We start from the raw sequence: 25,788 nt of genomic DNA on the forward strand, positions 1-25,788 counted from the left end.
ATTCATCATTTGTGTGTCAGAATACACAGGAATGAGACCATCTTGATAAAAGGCCTTACTGTTCTCAAGGGGAAATAATTAGCCCGGGGAGTAAGAGATCTGCAGATTTGAAGCCTAAAAGGACACAGCAAGTATCTGCAGAAAGAAAACAACTGTAGCTTCCCCCCACCTTGTCATCTGTACTAGACCACCTCTTACTGTCAGGCAGGAGCTTGTTAATGATTTTATTTTTAGCCAGAATTAGCTACCATTCTGATAACACCCTAATGGATCAAGCAAGGAAAGTGTAAAAGAAAGGAGAGTAAGATGACAAAGGAATACTTTCTGTCCTTCCATCACACACACACACACACACACACACACACACACTCATGTCTTATTAAAGAACAAAATCATAAGCTGTGAACAGCATTTATACTGTTCTTATTATGATGGTTCCTAAAAACAAAACACTAAACACCTAATATGTTAACTAATATCTAGTCTCAGTCATATCCTGAACACAATGTCCTTGCAGAAGCAATGCACACTGGAATACAGGAAAGTCTATGCAACCAATAACTCTCCCTTCCTATGCCCATGACAGACATTTCGAATTAATTGTAGCATTATTTCCTACTGAACCAAGAAGAAACTTCATAAACCCAAGACAGGGTTCCAGGTAGCCACTGTCAAGCATTCTGGGTTGGCTTTAGAAATGATACCTAGCTGTCTTCCTGGCATATAACATTTCTAATGTTTCTCTCTCTACCAACCTCTTCCTCACTTCCTTCAAACATAGATAGGTTGAACCCACTCGCAGTCATCATACACCACCCAAGCTGTTTACAGGGGTCTTTCTATATAAATAGCCTGTCCTGGCTCAGGCTTCAGACTTTTCTAAAATCTCTCAAACAAGCAGCAGCTGGCCTCAGTGTGCCCCATACCTCTCAATAAAAGGCCTAGATCTAGCACTAGCAGCAGCCTGCATTGGTTCACAAACCCAAGACATATAACAGCTACCTGCATATCGCTCTGTAGCTCCTGTTGGGTGGCCCCAGGCAGGGCACAAATAGTAACTGACTTTGCACCTTCTGGGAGGCCCTGGAGCCAAGGCACCCAGAGGTCAGCCTCAGACCACTCCAGATTACAACCACACTACATCCATGAGTGAGCAACACACTCAAGGGGCAGACTTGGGGAGCACCAAAGCCCCAATAAAGCAAGTCCTGCTCCACAGGGGGTCTCCTGTACAGCAGCTCTTCTGCTGTAATTGCAGCTGGTATGCACAGCTGATTGGCTTGGGAGGTGAATCCCTCCCAGTGATGCCAACAGCAATCAAGGCTCAACTACAAAAGGACAGCTCACACAGCTAACACAGAGGCACAGCTAGAGTGCCCAGCTCAGTTGACTGTGGAAGCTGAGCCACTGGGCCCTACAGCACACCTCCTACATAAGGCCAATCTACCAATTCCAGGAGACATAGCAACTCTATCCAATACATAGAAACAAACACAGGGGAGCAGCTGAAATTCAGAGACAAGAAACATGTCACAAAAGAAACCTCCAGAAAAAGCACTAAATTAAATGGAAGCGAGCAACCTATCAGATACATAGTTCAAAACAATGGTAATAAAAATGCTCCAGAAACTTAATGAGAGCTTCAAGGAACTTAGTGACAACTTCAAGGCACTCAGAGAGAACATCAATGACATGAAAAAGGACCAACCAGAAATAATGCATACACTAACTGAAATGAATAATAATTTACAGAATATCAATAGTAGAATAGAGAATTTCAAATCAGCAATTTGGAATATAGTGAAGCAAAAGCAATCAGAGCAGCAACAAGAAAAAAGAATTAAAAAATATGAACATAATGCTAGGATCCTCTGAGACAATTTCAAGCAAATCAACATTTACATCATAATGGTATTGGAAGGAGAAGAGAGGGAGCAAGAAATAAAAAACCTGTTCAAAAAAATAATGACAGAAAACTTCCCTTACCTGGTGAAGGAAATATATACAAGTCCAAGAGGCACAGAGAACCCCAAACAAGAGGAACCCAAAGAGACCCACATCAAGACACATAACAATTAAAATGCCAAAGGTTAAAAACAAAGTGAATCTTAGAAGAATTAAGAGAAAAGCAGTTAGATACCTATAAGAGAGTGCCTATACAATCATCAGCTGATTTCTCAATAGAAACTTTGTAGGCCAGAAGAGAATGGCAAGAAATATTCAACATGATGAGAAGCAGGGACCTACAACCAAAATTACTCTACCCAGAAAGCCATCATTTAGAAATGAAGGTCAGATAAAGAGTTTTCCAGATAAAGAAAAGCTAAAGGAGTTCATTCCTACCATTTCTTATCAGGATTATAAGAAATGTTATAGGGTCTTCCTTAAGAAGAAGACAAAGAACGATAAAAAAAATATGAACAATAAAATGGCAAAAATTACTTATTGCCTATCAACAATTGAAGCTAAAAATCAAAATAAACAAACAAGGAATCTAGTGAACAAAATAAACCGACGAATAAAATAGAACCAGAGGCATGAAAACATGGAACAGACTGACGAATCTCAGAGGGAAGGTGAGGCAGGAAGAGATTAACCAAGGAGTTTATATTACCCATGAATACAGACAATAATGTGGCAAAGTCCTGGGGTAGGGTGGGATCTAGGTGAAGGGGGTAATGCGGGGGGAGGGCATCTATAATACTCTCAAAGAACAAAATAAAATAAAATAAAATAAAATAAAATAAAATAAAATAAAATAAAATAAAATAAAATAAAATAAAACATAAATAGGCCTTAGTGATAACAGCAAATATTTGTGGAGTACTTACTGTGTGCCAAGCATTATTTAATGCTCCCAGTGTACACAAAAGCTAATAATCAAACCAGTCCTGACAGTGAAGTTTAAGGTTTTGGGGTCATTATGGGAGACCTCCACTGGAGCATCTTTGCTAGCCTGAGGAAGACTGCATGAGGTGGGAGACCAGAAGGACCGAGGAAGCACTGACTACCCAAGACCTTGGACAGTGGGAATTGCCCAGGAGGAAGAGGAGGAAAGCCACAGTCTGGGTAGTGGAAACTGGAGATGAGAAAGAGCACAGCAAGTGGTAGAAGCAAAAATGGTTCAACAATAGGTCAATGAGACAGGAAGTGAATTCCCCAACATGAAAGTCCTCTGCTCACTTGGTCCACAGAGTCTTCTTGTCCTTTTACTGCTTCCCTTCCAAATACTTTTCTTCTTAATAATGTACTGGGTATTAAAAATATTATTAAAATGTGAATGCTCATTGTGAAAATTGATGAAAAACTGCCACAGAGAATTAAAATTAAGTTCGGCTCCCTATTCACACATTGGCCTGTTTTCTGATAGTGTTTCCTATGCCATCGCTCTGCCTCAGTCTGTTTTGAAGGGAGGACATTTCGTTCTCTTTCCTATTTTGTTTGGGGTAGAGGGAGTTTTATTTCCCTGAAAATTATTCTGTGAACATTTTGTACCGCAAAACATAAAATTATCATAATATATTACCTAATCCTCTATTGGTAGCTACAATTTTTTTTTCTATTCATGCTTGCTATGATTATGATTATGATTATGATTATTCTTGTACATAAATACTTGTTTACATCTTGGGTTATTCTGAGATAGAGTCCTGGAAGTAGAACTATCAAGCAAAGGAAAATAAAAGGAGCATTTCTAAAGCTCTTAGTCAGATTGCCAGCTCTTAGTCAAAAGGCCAGGCTGCCCTTCATAGAGGTTCTGCTAATTTCCACCCCAGCAGCAGCTAATGAGCCTTTTGTGCCACCCCACACCCTGCTAGCACGGAGCAGCAGTGTTTCATTCATGGGTTAAAATAAACTCATTGCTTTAATTTGCATGACTTTGATTCACAATTTTAAATGTTTTCTTTCAGGGAGTTGATTTATGTTTCTCACATAAATTATTTAAATATGCCACATGTTTTGTTTTTGTTTTTAATGGAGTGTCCATTTTTTCATTTTTTTAAAATGTTTTCCTACTGATTTAAAAAGCCCTTAGCCTGGCCAGTGTGGCTCAGGGGTTGAGCATTGACCCAGGCACCGAAAGGCTGCAGGCTCCATTCCCTGGTCAGGGCACACGCCTGGATTTCAGGCTCCATCTCCAGTGGGGGTCAGGGGAGATGCAGGAGGCAGCCAATGGGTATTTCTCTCTCATCTCTTTCTCCTTCTTCCTTCCTCTCTCTCTCTCAAATCAATTTAAAAAACAAACAAACATATTTTTTTAAAAAAATAATAAAAAGAAAAATGCTTAATAGATTAATTGAGCCTGTGAATCTTGAGATGTTGTAGGCAAACAGACCTCTCAAATTTGTCAGTTAAAAACCTTTAAGCCTTGTTTGTAATTTTATATAGTCACATTTAACAGTTTTGTTTTTTTTCTACCTGTGCCACTCTAGTTATAACATACCACCACAACGATATCTTCAGAATCCTGCATGGTCTTCCCCACACCTCCCCTCACTTCCTAAGCAGACCCCTGGACCTGGGACCATTACTAAATCCATCAAGTTATCTCCCCCACCTTCCCGTGGTTAGGCCTCCTCAGTCTCATGGAGCCTCACCATTTCTATGTGGCTCCAAAAAGGGGGAGTGGGGGAAAATGACTTTTTAAAGATCTTCTTTGAAAGCTTCAAGGGCTTCCTGGTATAATAAGAACAAATTCCCAATTCCTCAAGGTGTGGGGGGTGGGACACACACACACACACACACACACACACACACACACACAGCCTCTCCACGGGCTGGCTCTGCTTTCCTCTCCCCTCAGCTCACCAGATGCCAGGCACAGGGCCTGCCTTCTTTCCGTCCTGGATTGCTCTTCCCTGGGCGGCTGAGCTGCCTCTCCCTTCAGAATGCATCAAACATGCTCCCATCCCATAGGGGCCTTCGCTGACCTCCTGTCTATTCTCCTTTCTCACAAAACCTGGCTACTTCTCCTTCATGGCACATCTCATAACTTATAACTAACACTGTTGAGATGATCTGTTTAAGATCTACCTCTCTCACTAAAATGTTATCTCCGGACTCCACACATACTTTGCTTGCAGCCTAGGCTCAGAGGGGAAGATGGAGAGAAGCCCGGGAAAGGATTCCACTGCTTCCCTCAACTCTCAGTTCCACTCAGCTTCTAGTGAGCAAAAATTCCTCCCAGATGCTAATATAAAGCGCCAGTGTTAGCTTTGGCCCAGCCTTAGGTAAGGGAGGGGCTTTGCAGAGGAAGTGACATGGGCCACGTCTGCACTGAGTCCCACAGGATGCGGCTGAGATTGGGGAAGACAGAGAGCACCTGTGCCTTGAGAACAGGGCACATTTGAGGAATCCACTAGCCCAGTGGTCAGCAAACTCATTAGTCAACAGAGCCAAACATCAACAGTACAAGGGTTGAAATTTCTTTTGAGAGCCAAATTTTTTAAAAACTTCTTCTAATGCCACTGCTTCAAAATAGACTCACCCAGTCTGTGGTATTTTGAAGAGCCACACTCAAGGAGCCAAAGAGCCGCATGTGGCTCTCGAGCCGCAGTTTGCCGACCACTGCACTAGGCAACAAGGCTTCCCCTTCCCAAAGGAATTATCCTCTCCTCTGCAAAAACCTCAGCCTCTTTGCCACCCCGTGCATTATGCCAGGAGTCCTGCATATAGATGCTCAATTAGTATTGGGTGATCGAGCAGATGAATGAATGATACATGACATGCCTCAATTAAAGCAATTCTCTTCTACAATACACCTTTCTATCCGTCTGCAATCCAGCAAGACTTGCCTAGAGACCTCCCTCCCTGAAGCTGTTCTTACCTAATAACAGCACAGATTACCTTCACATGCATGGAATTTTGCCTTTTATTGTTCTCAGATTGTTTAATGCTTTCTGTCTAATCTTATCTTTCTGATTGGACAAGAAGTCCAAGAGCAAAACTCCTCCTTCCCCTTCTCTTCCTTTTGTTTGTTTGTTTGGTTTTGGTTTTCCAAATCCCCTATTGAGTAGATGTTTAATTTTTTTAAAAAAGGGCAAAAGGGAGGGAGGGAAATCTAACCAAGAAGATAGCTGACTGAGGGGAATTTGGTTTAGCTGACTTCCGCAATTCCCAATCCCACTTCTCTATTATTATTATTATTATTATTATTATTATTATTATTATTTTACAGTCCCTTGAAATCTAAAATGTCCTGAACAGATTTAATTGAATTAATAAGATTTTACTCCAAGGCTTCAAGTTTCAGCAAAAGATAAATAGCTTACTGGTACTTCATACAATGCAAATAAAGGCATTAATTTTCACCATTCTCTTTTCTCTGAAAGATCAGATACTGTAATTTCCTTTGATGCAATTAGACACTAACATAGCACCAACTACTTTTCATTCACAAGAAACACTATTGTCATCTCTACCTGAATATTTCTGCTTCCTCAAGAGACCTCAAATCCATCCTCTCTCTTACATCCCCATCTCTGCTGTCTGTTCTCATCTCCTGTCTCTTACATCTACTTTTACCCCTGTTTGTACACTCTACTACAGACAGCCAGGGTGCCAAGCTGCTCGTGGCATGTTCCTCCTTAAAACCCCTTGGTTGCTGCCCTTGCACATCCAGGAAGACCTTCAAGGCGTGGCATGATCTGGGGCCAACCACTTCGCCAGCTTCATTTCACCCCATCCTCTCTCATTCTCCTGGTTCCTGTGGGCTCCAGCCACAAGAACGTCCTTTCATTGCTCACACATACCTTCCTTCCTCTAGCTCCAAGGTTTCTGTGCATGCTCCCTTCCTCAGCTCAATAGCTATTTATTTCCTAGGGAAGCCATTCCTGAGCCACTCGGCAATACAACCTCCTCCCCTCCATTACACATTACACACACACACACACACACACACACACACACACACACACTCAGCACCACCTACTTTTCCTTCATAGTACTTATTAGATTTGCTATTGTGAATTTGTTCATATAATTACTTGTATAATGCCTTACCCTCCCAACCAGTCTAAAAACTCTAAGGACAGAAACTATGCCTGTTTGGTTCATCATTATATTATATACCCTTCGTGCCCGAGTAGTACCTGGCAGGTAGTAGATATTTAATAACTCTGACAAATGAGTGCCATCTGCAGTAGACACTAATAAGATGGATGTCTTTTTTCCTTTTTAATCTAAGGCTACACAAGCCAAAATTTCAATAAATTGAAATCGAGGGGAAGAAAGGGGAAATTAGGTTGGAAATTTCTCTTCAAATAAAAGGATGACAAATTAGCCCAAAGTTACCCATACACTTATTTCCTGTTAAGTCTACAGAAATGGCTTGCACACAAATCACATTTCCCCCAAATAACGGAAAGCAATTCAATAAGCTCTTACCTAAATGTCCTGAGCCTGCTCCCGGGTTTTGTTTGGTAAATAACACACTTCGTTTCGCAAGTGAAAAAACAATCCCAGATATTCAAAACTCCTCAAACTTAGGAAGGGAAGAAATTTGGGATAAAAACCAAAGGAAAAAACACAATTTTTTAGTTTGTAAATTTGGTTTATTTACAATTTGGTGTTTTAAAGTTGTATTTGGAATTTTAAGTTTTATATATTTCCCTGGAAGGCATTTCTGTTTTCTTAAATATGGAGGCAAAGGATAGGACACCCGAGTAAGTTTGAATTTAAGAGATTTACCTGCTGCTACCGTCAGTAAAATTTAATGTTTAATCCCTGAGAATTAGTAAAGAGCCAAGAAAATGTTCACACATTCAAATGTAAAAGGCATATTGTAAGAACAGAAATAAAGCTACTATAATGACCTCCCACATATGGCAATATAAAAAGTCCCTCTTTCACAAATAAACCGAAGGGGTGAGTGCATATGCCTTTTAGCTATAAGGTGCACTTACAGAGACTAAGATGGACTACTCCGGTTTTTGGTAGTCACCCACCCCCCTTAAAAAATATTCCTGGACACGGATACACAACTCACTCAAATAATGGTAATGCCCACTGCTAGCTCAATGGGCCCTCTTTCTAAATGTGTGTGCACTTGTGCTGTTAGCGATTCTCCTTCACTGCCCCAAGACCAAAACTCTTTATCTGACTGCAATACGAAGCCCAAACTGTTTTTGCAAAGTCACTTTGGAGCAAGTCCCTTTAGTATCCTCCAATATCAAGTGAGGATAATTATAGCTCATAGGGATGTAGAAGGCAGCATTGATGTACACCACCATGGGACCCGCAAAGCTTTCTCCATATCGAGCAATGGTCTGGAACCGGTGATTTCTGTAACACTCCTGCTGCTTGTTACTATAGATGACTAAATGCCCTAAATGTCAGCTTCCTTCAGGAGTAAATAGTAATTCATTAGTTTGCACATTAAACTTCCTGAGATGAAAAGGAATGGCAATTATGCCTCTTCCCCCATATATTAAGTGTAGCACAGATAGTATGTAACCACAGCAAAATAGAAGAAACCAAAGAATTTGCAGTAATATGCAATTAAAATATATATATACATATATATATGCGGCCGTTTTTCATTGTGGGCAGTGTTAAGTATCACTAATGACAAGTGTTTATTTGCCTAATTGGCCCAAAGGAAATGAAGTGCAATTCAAACTTTAAAAAAAACCACAACAGGGAAACAAAGCCACAAATACCCTTTCTTCCAATGTCTCTTCATGCTTCCATCCAAAACAGAAAATAATCAAGCGAACTTCCCTCTCTCTAAAAGACCAATCCATTAATGCCAGCCACGACCATTCGCGAGTACCAGTTTAAAGGCAACCTTTAAGCTCCAAGAATATTTATTGGTATCGTTGTTGACTCCCAAAGGGAAAAGATTACAGAAATTAAATTTAAGAAAGCTTTGAAAAAAGAGACAGAGAGAGAGAGAGAGAGAGAGAGAGAGAGAGAGAGAGAGAGAGAGAGAGAATGAATGAGTGGGAACTATTACCAGATCTGGGGGAAGTCAGATCTGGACAATCAACTTTAAGTTGCTGCTTTAAGTACCAAGTTTCAATGTTATACCTTATGTGCATTTCTTAAAACTTTCTATATGCATAATTTCTTAGTTTTTTGGTTGGTTGGTTGGTATTTTTTCACAGGACAAGAGCTCGTAAGTAACAAGAGAAGCAAGAATGGAAGTCTGTGGCCTAGGCTAAGAGGCTATGTGTGGGTTTGGGAATTCCCACAGTATGCTCTTGTTTTAGCAAATCCCACGTCCGCTGCAGGAAGCCACACTAAGTCATCCTCTGGCTGTTGGTGGCTGAGGGGTGTAAATAAAAATGTGAGATAGTTCTTGACACAAGAGGGAAATATTTGTCTACGTAATACCCTTGCAATGTCTGACGAATTACTAGAGCATCTGCTTGCTGTCATCTATCTGTAAGTAAACTCTAAGCTTGGTATTAACTGAACTTGACAAATTATGAGCTAGTTGCAGTTCACAGGCCTTGTTTTTTGATTCAGCCGTGATAGACGGAGACACTAAAATCCCCAGAAATGTGAACCAGAGACCACCAAGAACTGCAGCAGCATAAGCATTTGAAAGCATATGGGAGAGCTAGGAAGAGCATGTAGTTCACCAGAACTGTGCATAAAAAAAGAGTGAAGGCTGTGGGGATTAACTTACAGACTCTGCTCCCAGTTTAACTGTCACCTTGAAGGTTTAAAAAAAGATCTGAAGCTCTAGCATAATAGAGAATGTGGCAGAGGCTAGATAAAGGAAAATTAACATAGGATAAAGGGATAGAATATTCAGAGAAAAGCAAGAGTTGTCCAGCAAGACAACTTTTAGTCCTTCCCATTGGGGAGTGTTAGGATGTGCATGTTAACAACGAATAAGAAATCCATTGTTGCCGAAAATATTTGCCTCCTCTACTTTCTTTAGGCCACTGGACCAAGGATACCAGAAATAGACCAGGAGTAAAATTATAGTTAGAAAAGGGGAGAAGTAAGGTATGACATTAAAATTTTATTCTGAAATTATCTCTGGCCACGACAATAAAATTTAACAAATAGTCACTGAACAGTCTCACTCCTGTCATCAGCTGTACAATACATACAGTATCATAGAACTGGCCACTAGGATTAAAATCCACTAGAACATATTTCATGTTAAGTGGCGACAGCAGCATCTCACAGAAAATGTTTACATACATATATACACAGTCCACATTCAACCGTTTTCACATATTTTCAGTACACACAGTTGCAGCATATTACAGTCACGTGTCTAAGTTGTTGCTCGATGAAAACCCAAGCCCCTGCCTAGACAGAACTGTAGCAGTTGAGCTGAGTATAATCACAATTAACTTTATATATGTCCATAGCAGGTAGATGCACAGCCCCTAAGAAACAAGAGTTCACAAATACTGTTGTTTTTTTTAAATGCTACCACAGCATTATGTTGGGCAATATTAAAACCTTTACCAACTCAATCAGATTTTTTTTTGTGTGTTTTTTTTAAACATCTTCTGCTTACCAGAAATATTCTTGATGAAAAAAAAATTACAAAAACGAATGCTCTCTTTTAAAATAACTCGCACTTTTTTAAGATTCCAATATGGCCCAAAGCTACCGATGCCTAAAGTGTTCCTAACACTCTGATGGAGTCCTTGAACCTGACTCCAAACCACCCATTAAGTGTAAAAGTGGCTTAAGTGCCTTGCACCCAAATTGTAAAAATCCCTGGCCATCCTCACTAGAGCCAGGCACATAGAAAAGGAATGCACTTTGGTTCATACCAAATGCCCTGGGATTAGTCACACTAGAAAAATCAAATGGGTTTGAGGTAAATTTTTACAAAGAGTCGATTTTTTATTTTTTTATTTTTTGTCTAGTGTTAGCATAACAACAAAAAAGTATCATTTAAAAAAATTCAGTCTGATGTTAAGATCCAACAAAGGCCATCTTTAACTAACCCTTACACATAGGAATCCCCGTGTAACTAAGCAGTGGTTACATTCCTCAGTGCCTGGTGATGCTTCCCGCCTTATGGTTTCTATTAAGGCCTAGAAGTAGCTGGGTATTTAAGACAGATGTATCTTTGCAGAGGTGGGTTCCATCCTTCCTGCCCAGTACTCAAAGAGTTAAAAAAGAGGCCAAAAAAAATATGCATGCCTTCCAACATGGCATTCAGAACAAAAGGCACATTGTTAAGACTAAGGGCACGATTTCTCCTCTATGTTCATTAACCTACACTGTCTCGCATCACCGTCGTTCCACTGTTGTAGCAACTCACGTGCGTGGGGATGCCCACTCTGGTGGTGCAAGAAGCGGAGCCAGATGAGGCTGCAACCAAAGACAAGAGGACACACGGGGCTATTCCTAAATCTGAAAACAGCTCTGGCATCTCTAGACAATGGTAACCTGTGAGACCAAGGGCTGTTTCCAAGCCAACCCCTAGGAGCCTAAGGAGAGAGCCCTTCGGTTATTGATGTGTTAAAATTGCAAAGATGCAACGTTTTCCTCTTTTTTGACATTATAATTAAGCTAGACGTTTTGAAACGTGGCTCTATCACTAAACACTGAACAGGGTGGCTCTTGTGAATAAATTTCATTATATTGTGGGGGGTGGGGGTGGGGTCAGGGAGAGCCCCATAGCGCTGCACATCCTAGTTTGGCTTAAAAGTTTCCGGTTACATTTGCGAATAAAGGAAGTCACAATGTTGACATGTTCGAAACCAGTTTTGTGTGGTGGGGGGAGACAGACAATATTAGCACATTTATGACTCTTCACATGAATACTAATCATTTTAAGAGAAATTCGTATGAACGGCAGGCTCAGTCAGGTTCATAGACATCACTAAACGTGGAGCTGAGACTGGACTCGGGAGAGGAGCCTTGCAAAGGGGAAAACAGCCTCTATGTTCTTATTTTAACGACCTAAAGAAGCTAACCATCACCAAGAGGCTTGTGGTGTTCACAAAGCCATCACACCAAGTCTGACTCTTCTTATGCCTTTCAGCTGAAACTTTAATAATAAATACATAATCCTTAAATTTTTGTAAGCCACTGATTGGGAGCACCAGCACATGAGCATCAGTTAGAATGCAAATTACTAGCACACTGCCCTTCCACAGATTACACAGAAATGTGTACAACATGGTAAAGAATTTGACTAGGGGGAAGAAGCTGTAATTTTTAAATACAGAAGTACAAGTTAATTTATCAGCAACACCCTTAAATATTGATAGTAAAGCAAACATCAACATCATTATCTTATTAATAAGCTAATCTTATTACTGGTTTGTGTTTTGTGTGTTTTTTTTTTTTTTTTGGCAAATATTCGTAGTATTTCCTGAGCATTTTTCTCCACCATCAACTGACAAAGCCTCAAAATAAGAAAAGTGTTTTATTCAAAACTACTTTTTTTTTTTTTAAGTAAGAGAAACTCTAGGATTAATATTAAAAAAAAAAAAAAAAATTAACCGGAAACTTTCTTGGCCTCAATGGGGACCATGCTTTAAGTACTTATAAACCAATTTACAGGCAATACAATAATATCTGTGCATATAAAAGAGTATTTACCTTAATTTTTACTACCCAAACCTATTTCCAAACAGGCAGACATCTTCCTATATTTAATTGCACATACTAAGAATTTCTCACGTGCCTTGCAATTGATATATATCACTGCTCATACATTAGTGATAAAATACTGAAATTTCCACTGTGAAAATAATTATTCAGAGAAGAAAATATTCTTTTATTTTTAACTCTTGTTACTTTTCCAGGTAAAGTGTCATTCTCACAAACACAATCAGTGCAATCCAAACGAAAGGAAAATGAAAGGGAGAATGCAATCTCTGTGGTTCTTCGTAAGAATGGTTTGATTCAAAGACTAAATCAAACCATTTAACTTGAGGTCAAACTTTTCCTCCTTTAAATTTGTTGTTCAAATTGGCCTTGCAGAACAGCCACAATGACTTCTGTTCAAAAGGATTTTAAGCCCCCCCTCCCTCTTTTTTTTTTTTTTTTTTAAGAAAGAACTGATACTTTCCCAGGCTAAGAGAACCCTACAGTGGCACTTGGCAAGTAGGAACTCATGCTAATCTGTCAAACCTTCTCTGGAACTGTGGAAATCCCCATCTTACGCAGCTAGGCTGCTGTTCTTTCTTATATTGGAATATGAAACGGTGGTCATAATCATAGCTGAAATGTCTCTTTTCTGATTGAACAGTCTGGGATATCTACGTGAAGGGAAGGAAGGAAAAAAAAAAAAGAACTAAATGCAAACCACAGATGTGTGGTAAGAGAGTAACAGGAGAAAAGCACAGAGAGGGGAGGAACAGTTCATGGAACACATTTCTAATTTTAGGTGCAAGACCAACTCTGTAATGTGAGGCTTCTTTACAAAACAGCTCGCTGACCCTATTAGATTTAGAGGAACACACACTTTCCCACCGTGTATCCACCAGGCCTGGTTGGCCAGCTCTGAGACCGTCAGAATGCTAACTGGTCAGGTAAACCTTGGGAATTTCATTGTTTGTGAGCATGATTTACTTCAGAGGGGGGGGGGAAATCTCTAAGGTGCAGTATTTCTTAGAACATCATTTTCATCCTGACCTTTCCCCTCCCTCCATAACTACCACCCAGATAACCTACGGGAAACAGAGGCAGGACATGCTACACCTGTGCAGGAGTCTTGAGCTCGGAGAGAGAAGGGGGTCTTTGGGGGCAGTCACCTGGAGGAGGAGATACTAGGAACCATAAAAACATAGTGAATGTCTCTGACACCAATCTGTAGATGCATGGCAGTCATGAAGGGATCAATGGCCTGCCACTGATGTTTATTACTCTGCCACACCAAATACAGTAAGGCTCATTGTACTTTTAGAACACACACACATACACACACACACACACACACAGAGGAAAAAAAAAAACAGCTTCAGAAAGTATAAAAACTTAAAGCATTGTCCCCATGTATTTTATAAAAACAAAACAAATGACTTTCTTACATTAAAATAAGTGCTGAAGAGATACAAATGAGTCGAGTTATTGAGCAAATAAAAACGGGTCTGAGCTACTCCTCCTTTGCAACCCAATAAGGCTCAGCCGCATTGTATCTTTCAGATTACCAGCATGGGGGGGAAACTCAGCTCAGCTAACAAGTTTTGGCAAGACTGTCCTCTGCTGAATATTCCCGTTGGCATCTGTCATCTGTGCCAAATTAGTCCTCAGTTTGGAAGCGGAGCTGGAAGGTGGAGGTAACTTGGAAATGGAAGTGATAGCACCAGTGGTCTCAGTTATCCTTTTCACCGCCGTCTTCTCCCCGGAGGGGGGCTTTGGCAACCGCCTCCTCAGCCAGGGGTGCCGCAACGCCTGGCCGGGGGTCATGCGGACCACAGGATCCCATTCTAAACACTGTTTCAAGAAGTCAAGGAAGAGGGGATCGTCACACCCCTTCAGTGCATTCCCCCACTCTCTGCTCTCCGGCGGGCCCCTCAGTTTCCCCCTCCGGGAGCGGCCTCCGTTGAGGACCACAGAGCCGTCCGAGAGGGTCGTGACAGTGCAGTAGCGGGGGTATCCCTTGGAGCTCACGAAATTTTTGGCTCGTTTGGAAGCATCCAGCAGTTTCTGGGAGGGCATGCCCAACAGTTCGATCATACAGGCCAGCTGGTCCCCTTCATCCTCCCCCGGCAAGAGGGGGTACCCGGTCAGGAGCTCCGCCAGAATGCAGCCCAGGCTCCACATATCGATGGGCATGCCGTACCTGGCGCCGAGGATCACCTCCGGGGCCCGGTAAAAGCGGGACTGGATGTACGTGTACACGCGCTGGTGCTCGTAGCAGCTGGAGCCGAAGTCGATCACCTTGATGCCGCTCCTGCCCTGCTGCTTCAGCAGGATGTTCTCGGGCTTCAGGTCACAGTGGATGATCCTGTTTTTGTGCAAGGCGTCCAAGCACTGCAGGATGGAGTGCGCGAACTTGCGCACCAGAGGCAGGCTGAAGCCCTGGAACTTGTTCTTCTTGATGAGCTCGTAGAGGTTCATGCTCAGCAGCTCGAACGTCATGCAGATGTGGTTGCGGAAGGTGAAGTTCTCCAGCATGTGGATGACGTTCATGGTGTTGTCCTTGTCCTGCTTCCGCAGGTGCTCCAGGATGCGGATCTCCTCGGCCGCCTGCCGGTGGAAGCGCTTCTCGTTCCGCACCATCTTCAGGGCCACGTGCTGGTGCACCTTGTGGTCGTAGGCCTTGACCACCTGCCCGAAGCTGCCCTTCCCGATGACCTTGAGGACCTCGTACCTGTAGGCCACGTGGTCGTGGGGCACCTGCACATAGGAGCCCTGGTCGTCGTCGTAGCCGCCGTTGTTGGACCCGCCCGTCATGCCCTGGCGCTTCTTGGCGTTCGGACCCAGGAAGTAGATCTCGGGGTAGCTGAAGATCTCGTGGTGCTCGAAGGTGGTCAGCTTCTGCATGTACTGCTTCATGGCCTGCTCGGGCGTCAGCGGGGAGGCTTTCACCTTCCCCAGGCCTTCCATGGACTTCAGGGAGGTGGAGCTCCCCTGCCGCCGGTGGATGCTCTCCAGCTGCCGCTCCGGCACCGCCGGCAGCCCCGCCTTCCCCACCGAGGTGAGCCCATTTGGCTGGGTCGTGAGCACGGTCCGCTTGTTGCTGTTGTCCTCAAACAGCTGCTGCACCTGGATCTGCCCGTGGCCGTGGCTGCCCACATGGAGGTGATCATTCATCGTGTGCTTACTGCCACCAATCTGGAATGCGGAAAGGAAACATGAATAGCATGGAAGAGGGCTGTCTGTTCAAACGGGGTATTTTCTAAGTCAGCCCCCAACCCCCACCTCTACCAAACCCAATTTGGTTGGGATGTACAGTTAGCATCGGGTTTCCTAAAGGGCCCAAGAGGGACCTCGGGAACACCCTGACAGGGACAGCGGATACGATGCTGTCAAAATAGAGGAACTAGAGGTCAGTTGGCTGGGTAAGGCTACAAGACCTTGAAATCCTGAACAAAGGACCCCATACATGCTGCACTTAAGAGACGAGCAGCTTGCTATACATATTGAGGTTCCTTAGAATAATTCCCTGTGGGGGCAGGGAATTATCATTCTTGGTTATCATCCTATACCTAACAGTTAGCACAGGAACTGGCACAACACAGGCATTCCACTCAATCCACCCTTGGTACGGAAATAGGACACAGAAAAATGCATGAGCACCCTCCTGGCTCCACCTCCCCCAGATGCTAGCACCTTTCCCGCCTCCTCTAAGAGCTCCTGATTACCCCAGGGCAGGGACGTCTGTGTCTTGTCCATTTCTCTTTCTTCATTGTTTCGTTAGCTCTATTCTGAAAACACTGGTATGTTCCTCCCGGTCTTCACTGCTTGGAAATCTGATTACACCTAAGAAAATGCACAATCCAGTGGCAAAGAACACCGTGCATTCAGGCTTGAGAGGTTGCCATGCCGATACACACTGCAAACCCCTAACCTATTTTTAAAAGTTTCTGGGCTCACTAACTGTGATGACCATTTAAGGCCATTCAGCCCAACAAACCAACTGTTGCAGCTCTTGGGGCCTTCCTTTGGCCAATGGCTCAGCGCTCTGAAGAGCTGCATTTCTCTGGGCTGCTGGGATAGTCAGCTTTTCTATTTTCAGGCACACATACCACCCTGAACATTGCTGCCTAAACAAAATAATGGTGTAAGCCAAGGCGTCCCCTCCTCCACTCCCCAACCTCCACTGAGAATCTACTAGGATTTTTCTTTCTTTTTTCACTATCATTGCAAAAAGGTGAGGGGTGGGAGAGGACTAATAGCCAGGATCCACTCCCAGTTGGGAGTTCCTGACACCTTACACAACCACCCACACATTTTAAAGCACCCTGCTGGATGGTTTTTACATGAAATCTTAAGTAAAGATCAATTTGTCCTTCACAATCCATCTCATTCATCCCACCACCATTCGCTGAGGTCTAGCCACGTAAGTGGCAGTCCCTACCATCAAGCTTACAATGAACTCGTTCAAGTCCTTTGCCATCAGTATTTTTTTCTATTATCTCTTCCTAAGCCCTACCTTTGGGGCTTTATCTACCACTATAAGCACAGAAGTGCTCTGCAAATGTAATATATGACAATGCAGGAAATGGTTTGAAATCACCTAGACTACAAAATGAAATTCCAAGACCTTACTCACAGACTAAGACCTTCGCAGACTAACCTTTGAATTTTCTTTCACTGACATATGCCATGCACAGTGACTATCTGAGCAGTGAGCTCTCTCTCTCTCTGCATTCTTCCAAGACAAAGTAGACTATAGCACAGTACTCGGGCATGTCTGAAGTGTGAATTCACAGACCGAGGGGTTTTATTTCTCAGACAGACTTCTGGAAGACTTCTAGTTGATCCCTCTCAGTAAATACAGAGATGATATTCCAAGCTAAGAGGACTTAACTCTTGTAAGGGTAGCTGGACAGGTTATTGTTTTTCCGTGTTCTATGCCAAAAGCAAGGAGTCCATAAAAATGAGGAAAGCCTTAGGTATATGCAAAATTAGTACAGGTTTGCTCACTGCTGTTGTTCCTAAGCCTCACTCCCTGCAACCCTCTCCCCACTGTGGTCTTTCGAGCACCCAGGAATAACAGGAGCTGGAATTAGAAATATCAGAACCATTCTCTTTAAGGTAGCAAGGAGCAAGGTCAAAAGAAAACACACATTACCAGCATACATGCTACAAAAAGCGTGAGGTCTCATTAGGGACAAAATTAACCTTGGGGCTTTAGGAATTCCTAAAAAGATGGCCAAGTAAAACATCTGAGCGCCTGAAACTGACATAAGTTTTTGCAATAGCAATTTTAATGTTCTGCATAATTTAAAAAACAATCAGTTTAGTGACTAGAACTAAAGAGAGCTTCCCCATTAACTTGACCACTTCCAATCTATCCAACGATCCTCTCTGGTCTCCTCCACAGCTTCAGCTCACCTACCTAGAGGAGGGTGCAAGGGTTCCCCAGGGTTCCAGCCACAACTCCCGTAGCTTCTCCTGGTCCATCGTGACCGCAGCCACCGGGGGGTTGACACCTGCCACAGCTACACCTCTAACTCAGACCTGCCCAAGCCATGTCTCCTGAGTTCAAGACCCATATGTCCATGCACAGAACAGCTGCCTGTCCCACAGGCAACTCAAACTCAACTCATGATTTTTCTGCCAAAACTATGTCTTCCTTCCCTCACCCTCAATTTCTGATAAACAAAAGGCTTCACCTCCACATCGTCACTCAAGCTCTACACCTGGATGTCCTGCTCCACGTCTTACTCGCCTTCCCAAGTCACCCTAAGTCTCATTTCTTTCTATCCCACACTGTCTCCCCTCACACTCCTGTTGTCTTTCACTGGGACAGTTCAAACCGCCTAACTCGACCCATTGCTTCTAAGTCTAGAGTTCTCAAATTTCTTCTCTCCATAGTACTCCTACAGTCACTATTCAACAGCGTCACTCTGACACTGCCCATGCCTTCGCTCAAGGCCCACAACTGCACCCATTTCCACAGACAGTACAAGAACTCACAGGCAAGAACACAAGACCCCAAAGCATAGAGCCTTAATGACCCAAGTCCTTCCACCGTCACCTGCAACTCGCACTATTCTCTCCGAGGGTAACAGAGCTGGATTCGCCAAGACCTGTGCAAGCACCACTGTTTTCTTATGCTCCTCTGCTCTGGGTGAAGTTATTCTCATAATGGTGAGGAGTCCAGGGATTTTCAAGCAGACACATGGGAAATGAGTCCGTTTCACTGCTGATTAACTGTGACCTTGGGCAAAGTACCTACTCTCTGAACCACAATGTCCTTATCGGTAAAAAGGAGGTAACAAAGATACTTAAGAAGGGCCATTAGGAGGATAAGGTAGTACTGAGTAAAGGAGAACTATTATTAGCATCATCCTTTCCTTCCTAACCACACCTAAGCGGTAAACTCCTCAACCCTCAATGTCCAGTTCAACGCTCACCTCCTCTGTGAAACTCCCTTTCCCTTCTACTGTGCTGACAGATTGGAACATATCGATACTTCATTTTACTGCGATTCTTTTATCATCTGGTGTACCCACCCAGCTGTGAGCCATTCCAGGGCAGGGTTCCTCTTATCTCTTAAAGTCCCTATTGATAGAAACCCAGACATTCAGTAAGCACTCATAGTCATCTCTTGAATGGAAAAAGGCATGTCAATATGTCCTTGCTAACTCACATCTCTGAATTATTATTGTTTTTTATTCACAGGTCTCTTATTTTTTTAAAAATATATATATATTTTATTGATTTTTTACAGAGAGGAAGAGAGAGGGATAGAGAGTTAGAAACATCGATGAAAGAATCATCGATCAGCTGCCTCTTGCACACCCCTTTCTGGGGATGTGTCTGCAACCAAGGTACATGCCCTTGACCAGAATCTAACCTGGGACCTTTCAGTCTGCAGGCCAACGCTCTATCCATTGAGCCAAACTGATTTCAGCCACTGGTCTCTTATTTATATGTATTTATTTTCTTTATTGATTAAGGTATTATATATGTGTCCTCATCCCCCATTGCCTCCCTCACCCCCCACTCATGCCCTCACCCTCCTGGTGTCTGTGTCCATTGGTTAGGCTTATATGCATGCACACAAGATCTTTGGTGCTGCCTTATTCTTGAGAAGTACCTTTGTACCTTCCTAAGAAAACATGAAGTAAATGCCCAGGGAATTGCAAATTGTCCCTGATGACCCAAGTCACAAGATGGTAAGCTTGTAGCACATCAGGGGAGACCTGGAGGCAAATGGCAGCAGTTACAAAGTACCTGTAGCAGATACATAAACCTGTAGCAGATAAAGCAACATGTGGTGCCTTAAAAACTTTCCAGGTGTTAAGAAATCCATAGGAAAGGAGGACTTTGAGTCTCAAACTCTGTAAAACTCTTAACATCAAAACCAAATTTGGAAGCACCATTGACTGGTCTGTAAAGAGGGAAGGAGACCCTAGAAAAGCCAAGACATTTCCAGAACACATATGCCAGGACAGCACCATACACTGAAGGACCCTGAAAACTCTCACTCGGCCTCGTGAAGCCTGAGACGGTGGCTTCTTCCTGTTTGCCAATGCTTTCCTAGCACAGTGCCCGCCACATCTGAAACGTACACTGAGAGGATACAATTGTTAGATACCTACAATGCAAGTGTTAAAATGCAGGGATCTACCACAGCCTTCTCTGACCACGAAATAGACATTAAGAACAAGAGACTCACCAGTTTTGTAGTTTTAATCTCTCCCTATGATCAAATGGAAACAGCAGATATTACACTGTGCTGACATTTCTGGGCATTTAAAAACTTCTCTGAAGTCATCTTAGAAATGCTGTATAGTGCTATGGGAATAGAACTGAGTCCAAAAGATTGGAATTTTAGCTCCTCCTCAAACAACTGAAGGTCTGTGGGGCCCTGAGTCAAATGTCTACTTCTTCAAGTTATTACTGTTTTGAAAAGCATGTTTATTTCTTCAATTCTAATTATTTCATAAAGGTAAATTAGCACCTTAAAAATGCTTTAAACATTAAGACACTTCTAAAAGTGATACCATACTAATATTTGGGAGTTAAAAAAAAAACTAAGTATATTAATATTGTCCACACCACATGAAAAAACAAAACAAAACACACCTAGTAGTTAAAAAAAATAGTTATTAGATATACTTTCAGTACAGAGATAAACAAAATGAGTAAGTGTGCAATAATATAGCCATGGAGATAGGAAACACAGAGCAATGGACTAATAGATAAATTCCAAAGTTCATAATCTTTATAATCATATGTTTATCCACCTACTATGTTATTTACAAGGGAAAATATGGGCAGGCTCCTATGACAAGATTATTTTCCTCTCATTAATGCCCTTTCCCCCCACTCCTTCTATACCAGCTTTTCCCAGCTGCAACTGCTGTGGAACTAAACACTTACAAAAACCTTAAAAGCCATATGGGGATATAGATCTGCAAAGGTTCCTACATTTATAATGAAATTAATACCATTTCCTAGAATTAGCCGTGTCAAGCAGTATGTCAATGCTAGGCTCAGGAGGGCCTGGCTTGGGCTCCAGCCTTGCTCTGGGAATCTTGACCAAACCAGTTAACGTGTCAGTTTCCTCATCTGTAAAGTGAAGGAGTAGGATCACATAAATGACGTGGTCCTCTTATACTTCCCTGTTCTAGGGAAATCTGCCGTGTTGTGCAAATAAAATAAAAATTAAACAACAAAACTCCAAATCACACTTTCAAAGACCAAGCCTCTAACGATCAACAGCCTACTGAAGTTCACAGGGAAGTTAAAACGAGGTAAATCAGATGCCACAGCAAACACAAGCACCCCTCCTGAGGAGTCCTAAGAAGCATCCTCACATCTGTTCCTTTTCGGGCAGCCACAGGCTACTCCTCCAGCTCTCCCTAATCCCATGACACATTTCAATTGCAAAGAGGCTCTGGTCAGGCAAAGCCAACCCTTACAAAACTGGAATCCTGATGCAAACCAAATATACCCCCCCAAGTCACGTGATTACATCCACACATGGGAAAATGGATGTTATGTTCTCCCACTTGTCAGGTGATTCCAAATAAGCCCAAACCCTTAAAAACAACGGCAACTCCTCAAGTAAAATGTCACTGGGACAAGAACATGCAACCGTAAGAAACAACCCAGCCTACTGGCAGATTCTCTTCTACCATCAACGGTCCAACACAGACCAGTTCAACTTCTGTGTCTGGATGTGTCGGGGAAGACAAAGGAAGAGAGAAACGAGTAAGACGAACCACAAAACGTTTTCCTGTGAAAGTTGTGCACATCTGTCCGGGTCTCAGAGGACAGACTCCACTCTGGCCATCCTCCCCTAACAAACAAGTTTCTCCGTTAATGCATTACCCTCAGAGCTACTCTTCTGGGGGCCAGACATGGACACTCCACTTCCACGCGACAGAGCTCCATCCTTCGCAAGCATCCCTCATCCAGAACGACCTGAGGCAGTTCCTCAGGAAGATCCAATGGGAAAGAAGACCTTGGAAACCTCCACCTCCGCCAAGTGCCCACACCACCTCTAGGCTGGCGGGCACCGTCCGTCCAAGGGCCTTGAGCTGAGACCACGCACATGCTGAAGTCAAACCCAGCCAGGGCCAGTCACTGCAGCCACCAGTCCTACAGGGCTCTCTCTCCCCCCTCCCTCCGGCCCTCAGAGGGACCCCAGCATCCATCAGGTGCCCTTGCAGTCCGCTTTCACATATCCATCCGGGAGGCTTGTTGTTCTGACTGCTCCTGCTGGCTCTCATGTTTGTCAATGTTAATTACCATTGCTGCTGTGCTCAAACCTGTAGCACTCATAAAACATGCTTCCACACGCGGAGGGCAAATGAGGGTGCTCCCTGCTGGCTGGAGCCAGGCCTGGGATGGGAGGCTTTTTTGGGGGGGGGATCGATTTTCCGGGCAGGACTGTCTGGCTGTCCCCGAACACAGATCTGTTTCTATAAATACCCACTCTCCGACGTGGGGGAGGAGAGATGTTTACCCGGTCAGGGGAAAAGGAGCTCTGGGAAGAAGCAAGGCCAAAAAAAAAAAAGAATTAGAAAGAAAGAAAGAAAGAAAAGAGGGAAGAGAAGGCAAGCAGCAAGGAGGGAAGTTCCGAGGCAGAGGAGCGCAGGGGTGGGCGGGCTCCGGAGGGGAAGTGCGGGGCCCACGCCACGCATCTTCCTTTGTGGCTGCAGCTCCTCCGGGAGCGCCCGGGGTCCAGAGGGCGGCGTCCCGGGGAGGCCACCGGCCAGGGGCGCACCGACCCTGGGGGCACTGGGACCTCTCTCCTCCGGAGTCAGCACCCAACAAGTCCGGGCGTTCCCGCCGCCCCGGCCCCTCCCGCACCCTTCCCGCCCGCCCCCCACCCCCCCACCCCCGGCCGCCGCGGGCAGGGGCTCACCGTGTGCGCCGCGGCCGCAGCGTTGCTGGCCCGGAGGGGCGGCAGGGCGATGGGCGAGGGCGGGCCGGTCCCCACTCCGCTCCGGGGGGGCCCCGCTCCGAGCGCCGCGGGGGAAGCCTGCAGCTGGCGGGCGGCGCTGTCCCCTCCTCGGCCTGGGAGCCACGCGCGGGAGGAGACAAAAGAGGGTCAGGGCGGGGGGAGAGGCACCCGGACCCCGCGGCCCCGCCCCACCCCACCCCTCCTCTGGACGGCGGAGCCCGCTCTCCCCGGGGGAGGCACGGGGACCGAAGAGCCGGGCGTCCGGGGCGCAGGTCCCCGGCGGCGCTCACCCCAGGGCCGGGCTCGGGCGGCTGCAAAGTTAAGTCGGGCCCGGGGGCGCGAGTTCGCGACCCCGCGCCGGGCACGGCTGGGGCGGTCCACGTTGCAGGCCCGGCGCCGGGGGGAGCGCTGGCCGCGGCGCCTCCGCCTCGCCCGCCAAGCCCAGGGGGAGGCCGGCCAGGCACCCACCGCGCCCGGCGGGGTGGCAGGGCGCCCCCCTGGAGCGGCCCGGGCCCCGCGCGCAACAATGAGCGGAGCGAGGCCGGCGCCGCCCGCCGGGGAGCCGCCGCCGCGGCGCAGACTTTGTTCGAGGGCCCGGTCCCACGAGGGCCGGCCGGGCCGGCGGGGCGGGGGCCGGCGGGGCCCTGCTTACCGGTCGGGTAGGCGGCGGGAGCGGCGGCCGAAGGTTTCCTGGTTAACATGGCCGCTGGAGGAGAGAATGCATCTCAGGCTGCCGTCCCCGCCGCCGGTCCTGCTGCTACTTCTGGCGGCCGCCGCCGCCGCCTCCGGGCCGCCCTGCCCGCAGCCCGCCAGCGCCGCCTCCGAGCCGCCTGGGGTGCGCTACCGCCGGGCACACGCCGCCCGCCGCATCGCCCCGGCGCCGGCCCGCCGCCGCGAGCGCCCCGCTGTCCTCGCCGCCGCCGTCCTCCTCGTCCCCGGGCGGCCGCGGCACCCGCCGGCCCGTGCACATGCCTCGCCCTCCCAGAGCCGCCGGCCTCCCCGGTTCCCTCACATGGGGCGCGGGCGGGGGGGGGGGGGGACCGGGCTGAGCCGCGAGGACCTTCTCGCTCTCGGGAGCCTCCTCCCGGCCCGCGCGCGCCCCCGCGCACACACCCGCTCCGGCGCCCGCGCTCTGGGCGGCCGGGGAGGGAGGGCCGCCCCGTCCCCGCCCCCGATCCGGCGGCCGCCGGTGCAGGCCCCGCCCCGGGCTCCCCCCTCCTCCCCCCACCCCACCCCCCACGGCCCGCCACACACGCTCACGCACACCCCACCCCCACCCGGCCACACGCCGGAGTCCCTCCTCCCACCACCCAGTCATCTGCATGGCCACCCCTCTCCGCTCCCCGGAAAAGTCTGCAGCCTCGGCGGCTGGCCCTCCGCCGCCGCTCCCTTCTGCCATCTGCACCGCTTTCCGCTGCCTGCGACCTTCTCCCCGCCCTGGCCTCCCCGGCCCCGGCAGCTGCCCCCCACACCTTCCCCATAGCACCCCCTCCCGCTGCTCGCCTCCCACCACGATCGCTGCAGAGACCCCTCCTCTTGTAGGCGCGCCCCCAGAGCCAAACGCATTTTCAGCTTTCTAACCGAATGGCTGCTCCCACACAATACGGTCCCCCCTTCCGTGGCTTCACCACCACCAACCCCCGCTGCTCCCCAATGTATCTGGTCAATAACTTAGTTGTGCAAGAGGGTCACCTCTGTAAGTCAAGCCCCGGTGGAGGGTCGCAGGATAGCCTGGTGATACCCCGAGCCTGGGCGAAGGAGGGGGCTGGCCTCCCACCTTCACCTCCACCACACACACACACACCCTCCCGGTTTACTGACGCCAAGTGACCGCTCTCCAGTCGACAGGACGGACAAGGGGAGGCTGAGAGGCGCGTGTGGACGGCTGCTGGGGAAGCAGTTGGCTGTGGGTTGCTAGGCAAAAATAAACACCAGACACACCTCTCCTTTCCTTACAACTCCGGAGCCCTTCCCCAGCGCGGCCACAGGCAGAGCCACACGCCTTCCTCTAAGCCTGCTGCAGCAAGGGAGCAACACCTTTAATTTCTCTCATCCCTGAGACAAGTCTCTCCCCCCATTCCTTCCAAGACACGTGGACAGTTCCCCTGCCTTTTTAACTTGCTACCTACATCCTGTCCTCCCCTTGCAGACTGAAAAACTGTATGCCCAACTCACAGGGTACCCCCCTGTAGTGTGTGTGTGTGGGGGGGGGTTATATATGCCTTTGTCCAGAGGTCACAAGTTTTGTCACTTCAGCCTTTGAGGGGGCTGGGGCGGGGAAGAGCTGGCGATTCCTGGTGACTGGATTAAGAGCTATGCTGTGCATTTCCTTCCTCAGAGATGCCAAGTTTCTGAAGTTCTCCTGGGGACCTGGATCCTTCATGCTCTTTGCCTCAGGCATCTGCCAGCCAGCCCCTGGATGGACCAAGTTTGCAGGCCTGAACTAGTGCAGATTAAGATCAGAAGGAGGCCACCTCCCGCGGAGTTCCATCATCCCTATTGTTTGCAAATTGTCATAGCAACCTCCCAGAGAGATTACCCTCAGCTTTGTGCAGACGTCAAAAAAAAAAAAAAAAAAAAAGTGTATCAAAGATAAAGTGTGGTCCTCTCAGAGTCTCCAGGGCTCCTACAGGGGTATTAAAGATAGGTGGCATTGGCAGAAGGAACAGGTGCAAAAATCCTCTGTGTGTTCTAATAAAGTAGAATCACACTGAAATAATCAATCTAATAATATGCCTTTATGATGACCTGATTCAACCCCAGAAAGAAATAATCCCCTTTTCTTATCATCAGGGACTATCGCCTTCAAATCC

The 25,788-nt window shown here is 46.1% G+C and overlaps 1 protein-coding gene across 2 annotated transcripts; it reads right to left on the reverse strand.

Annotated features, from left to right (window-relative positions):
* Positions 1 to 9,956: 9,956 nt before the first annotated feature.
* DYRK2 (dual specificity tyrosine phosphorylation regulated kinase 2) lies at positions 9,957 to 24,124 on the reverse strand. Of its 2 annotated transcripts, none has more exons than XM_084878932.1 (3): positions 23,628 to 24,124; positions 22,937 to 23,088; positions 9,957 to 15,717 (listed from the first exon to the last, which is right to left on the reverse strand). In XM_084878932.1, the coding sequence occupies exons 1-3, from the start codon at positions 23,674 to 23,676 to the stop codon at positions 14,110 to 14,112; spliced, it is 1,809 nt and encodes a 602-aa protein (XP_084735058.1). In that variant the 5' UTR covers positions 23,677 to 24,124; the 3' UTR covers positions 9,957 to 14,109. The 2 variants fall into 2 exon arrangements, with proteins under 2 accessions (XP_084735058.1, XP_084735059.1); XM_084878933.1 differs by lacking the exon at positions 23,628 to 24,124 and adding an exon at positions 23,266 to 23,514.
* Between the last annotated feature and the right edge of the window lie 1,664 nt (positions 24,125 to 25,788).

The sequence above is a fragment of the Pipistrellus hanaki genome (genome assembly GCF_964339955.1).
Source record: "Pipistrellus hanaki genome assembly, chromosome: 3".
In the NCBI taxonomy this organism is placed as follows: Eukaryota; Metazoa; Chordata; class Mammalia; order Chiroptera; family Vespertilionidae; genus Pipistrellus; species Pipistrellus hanaki.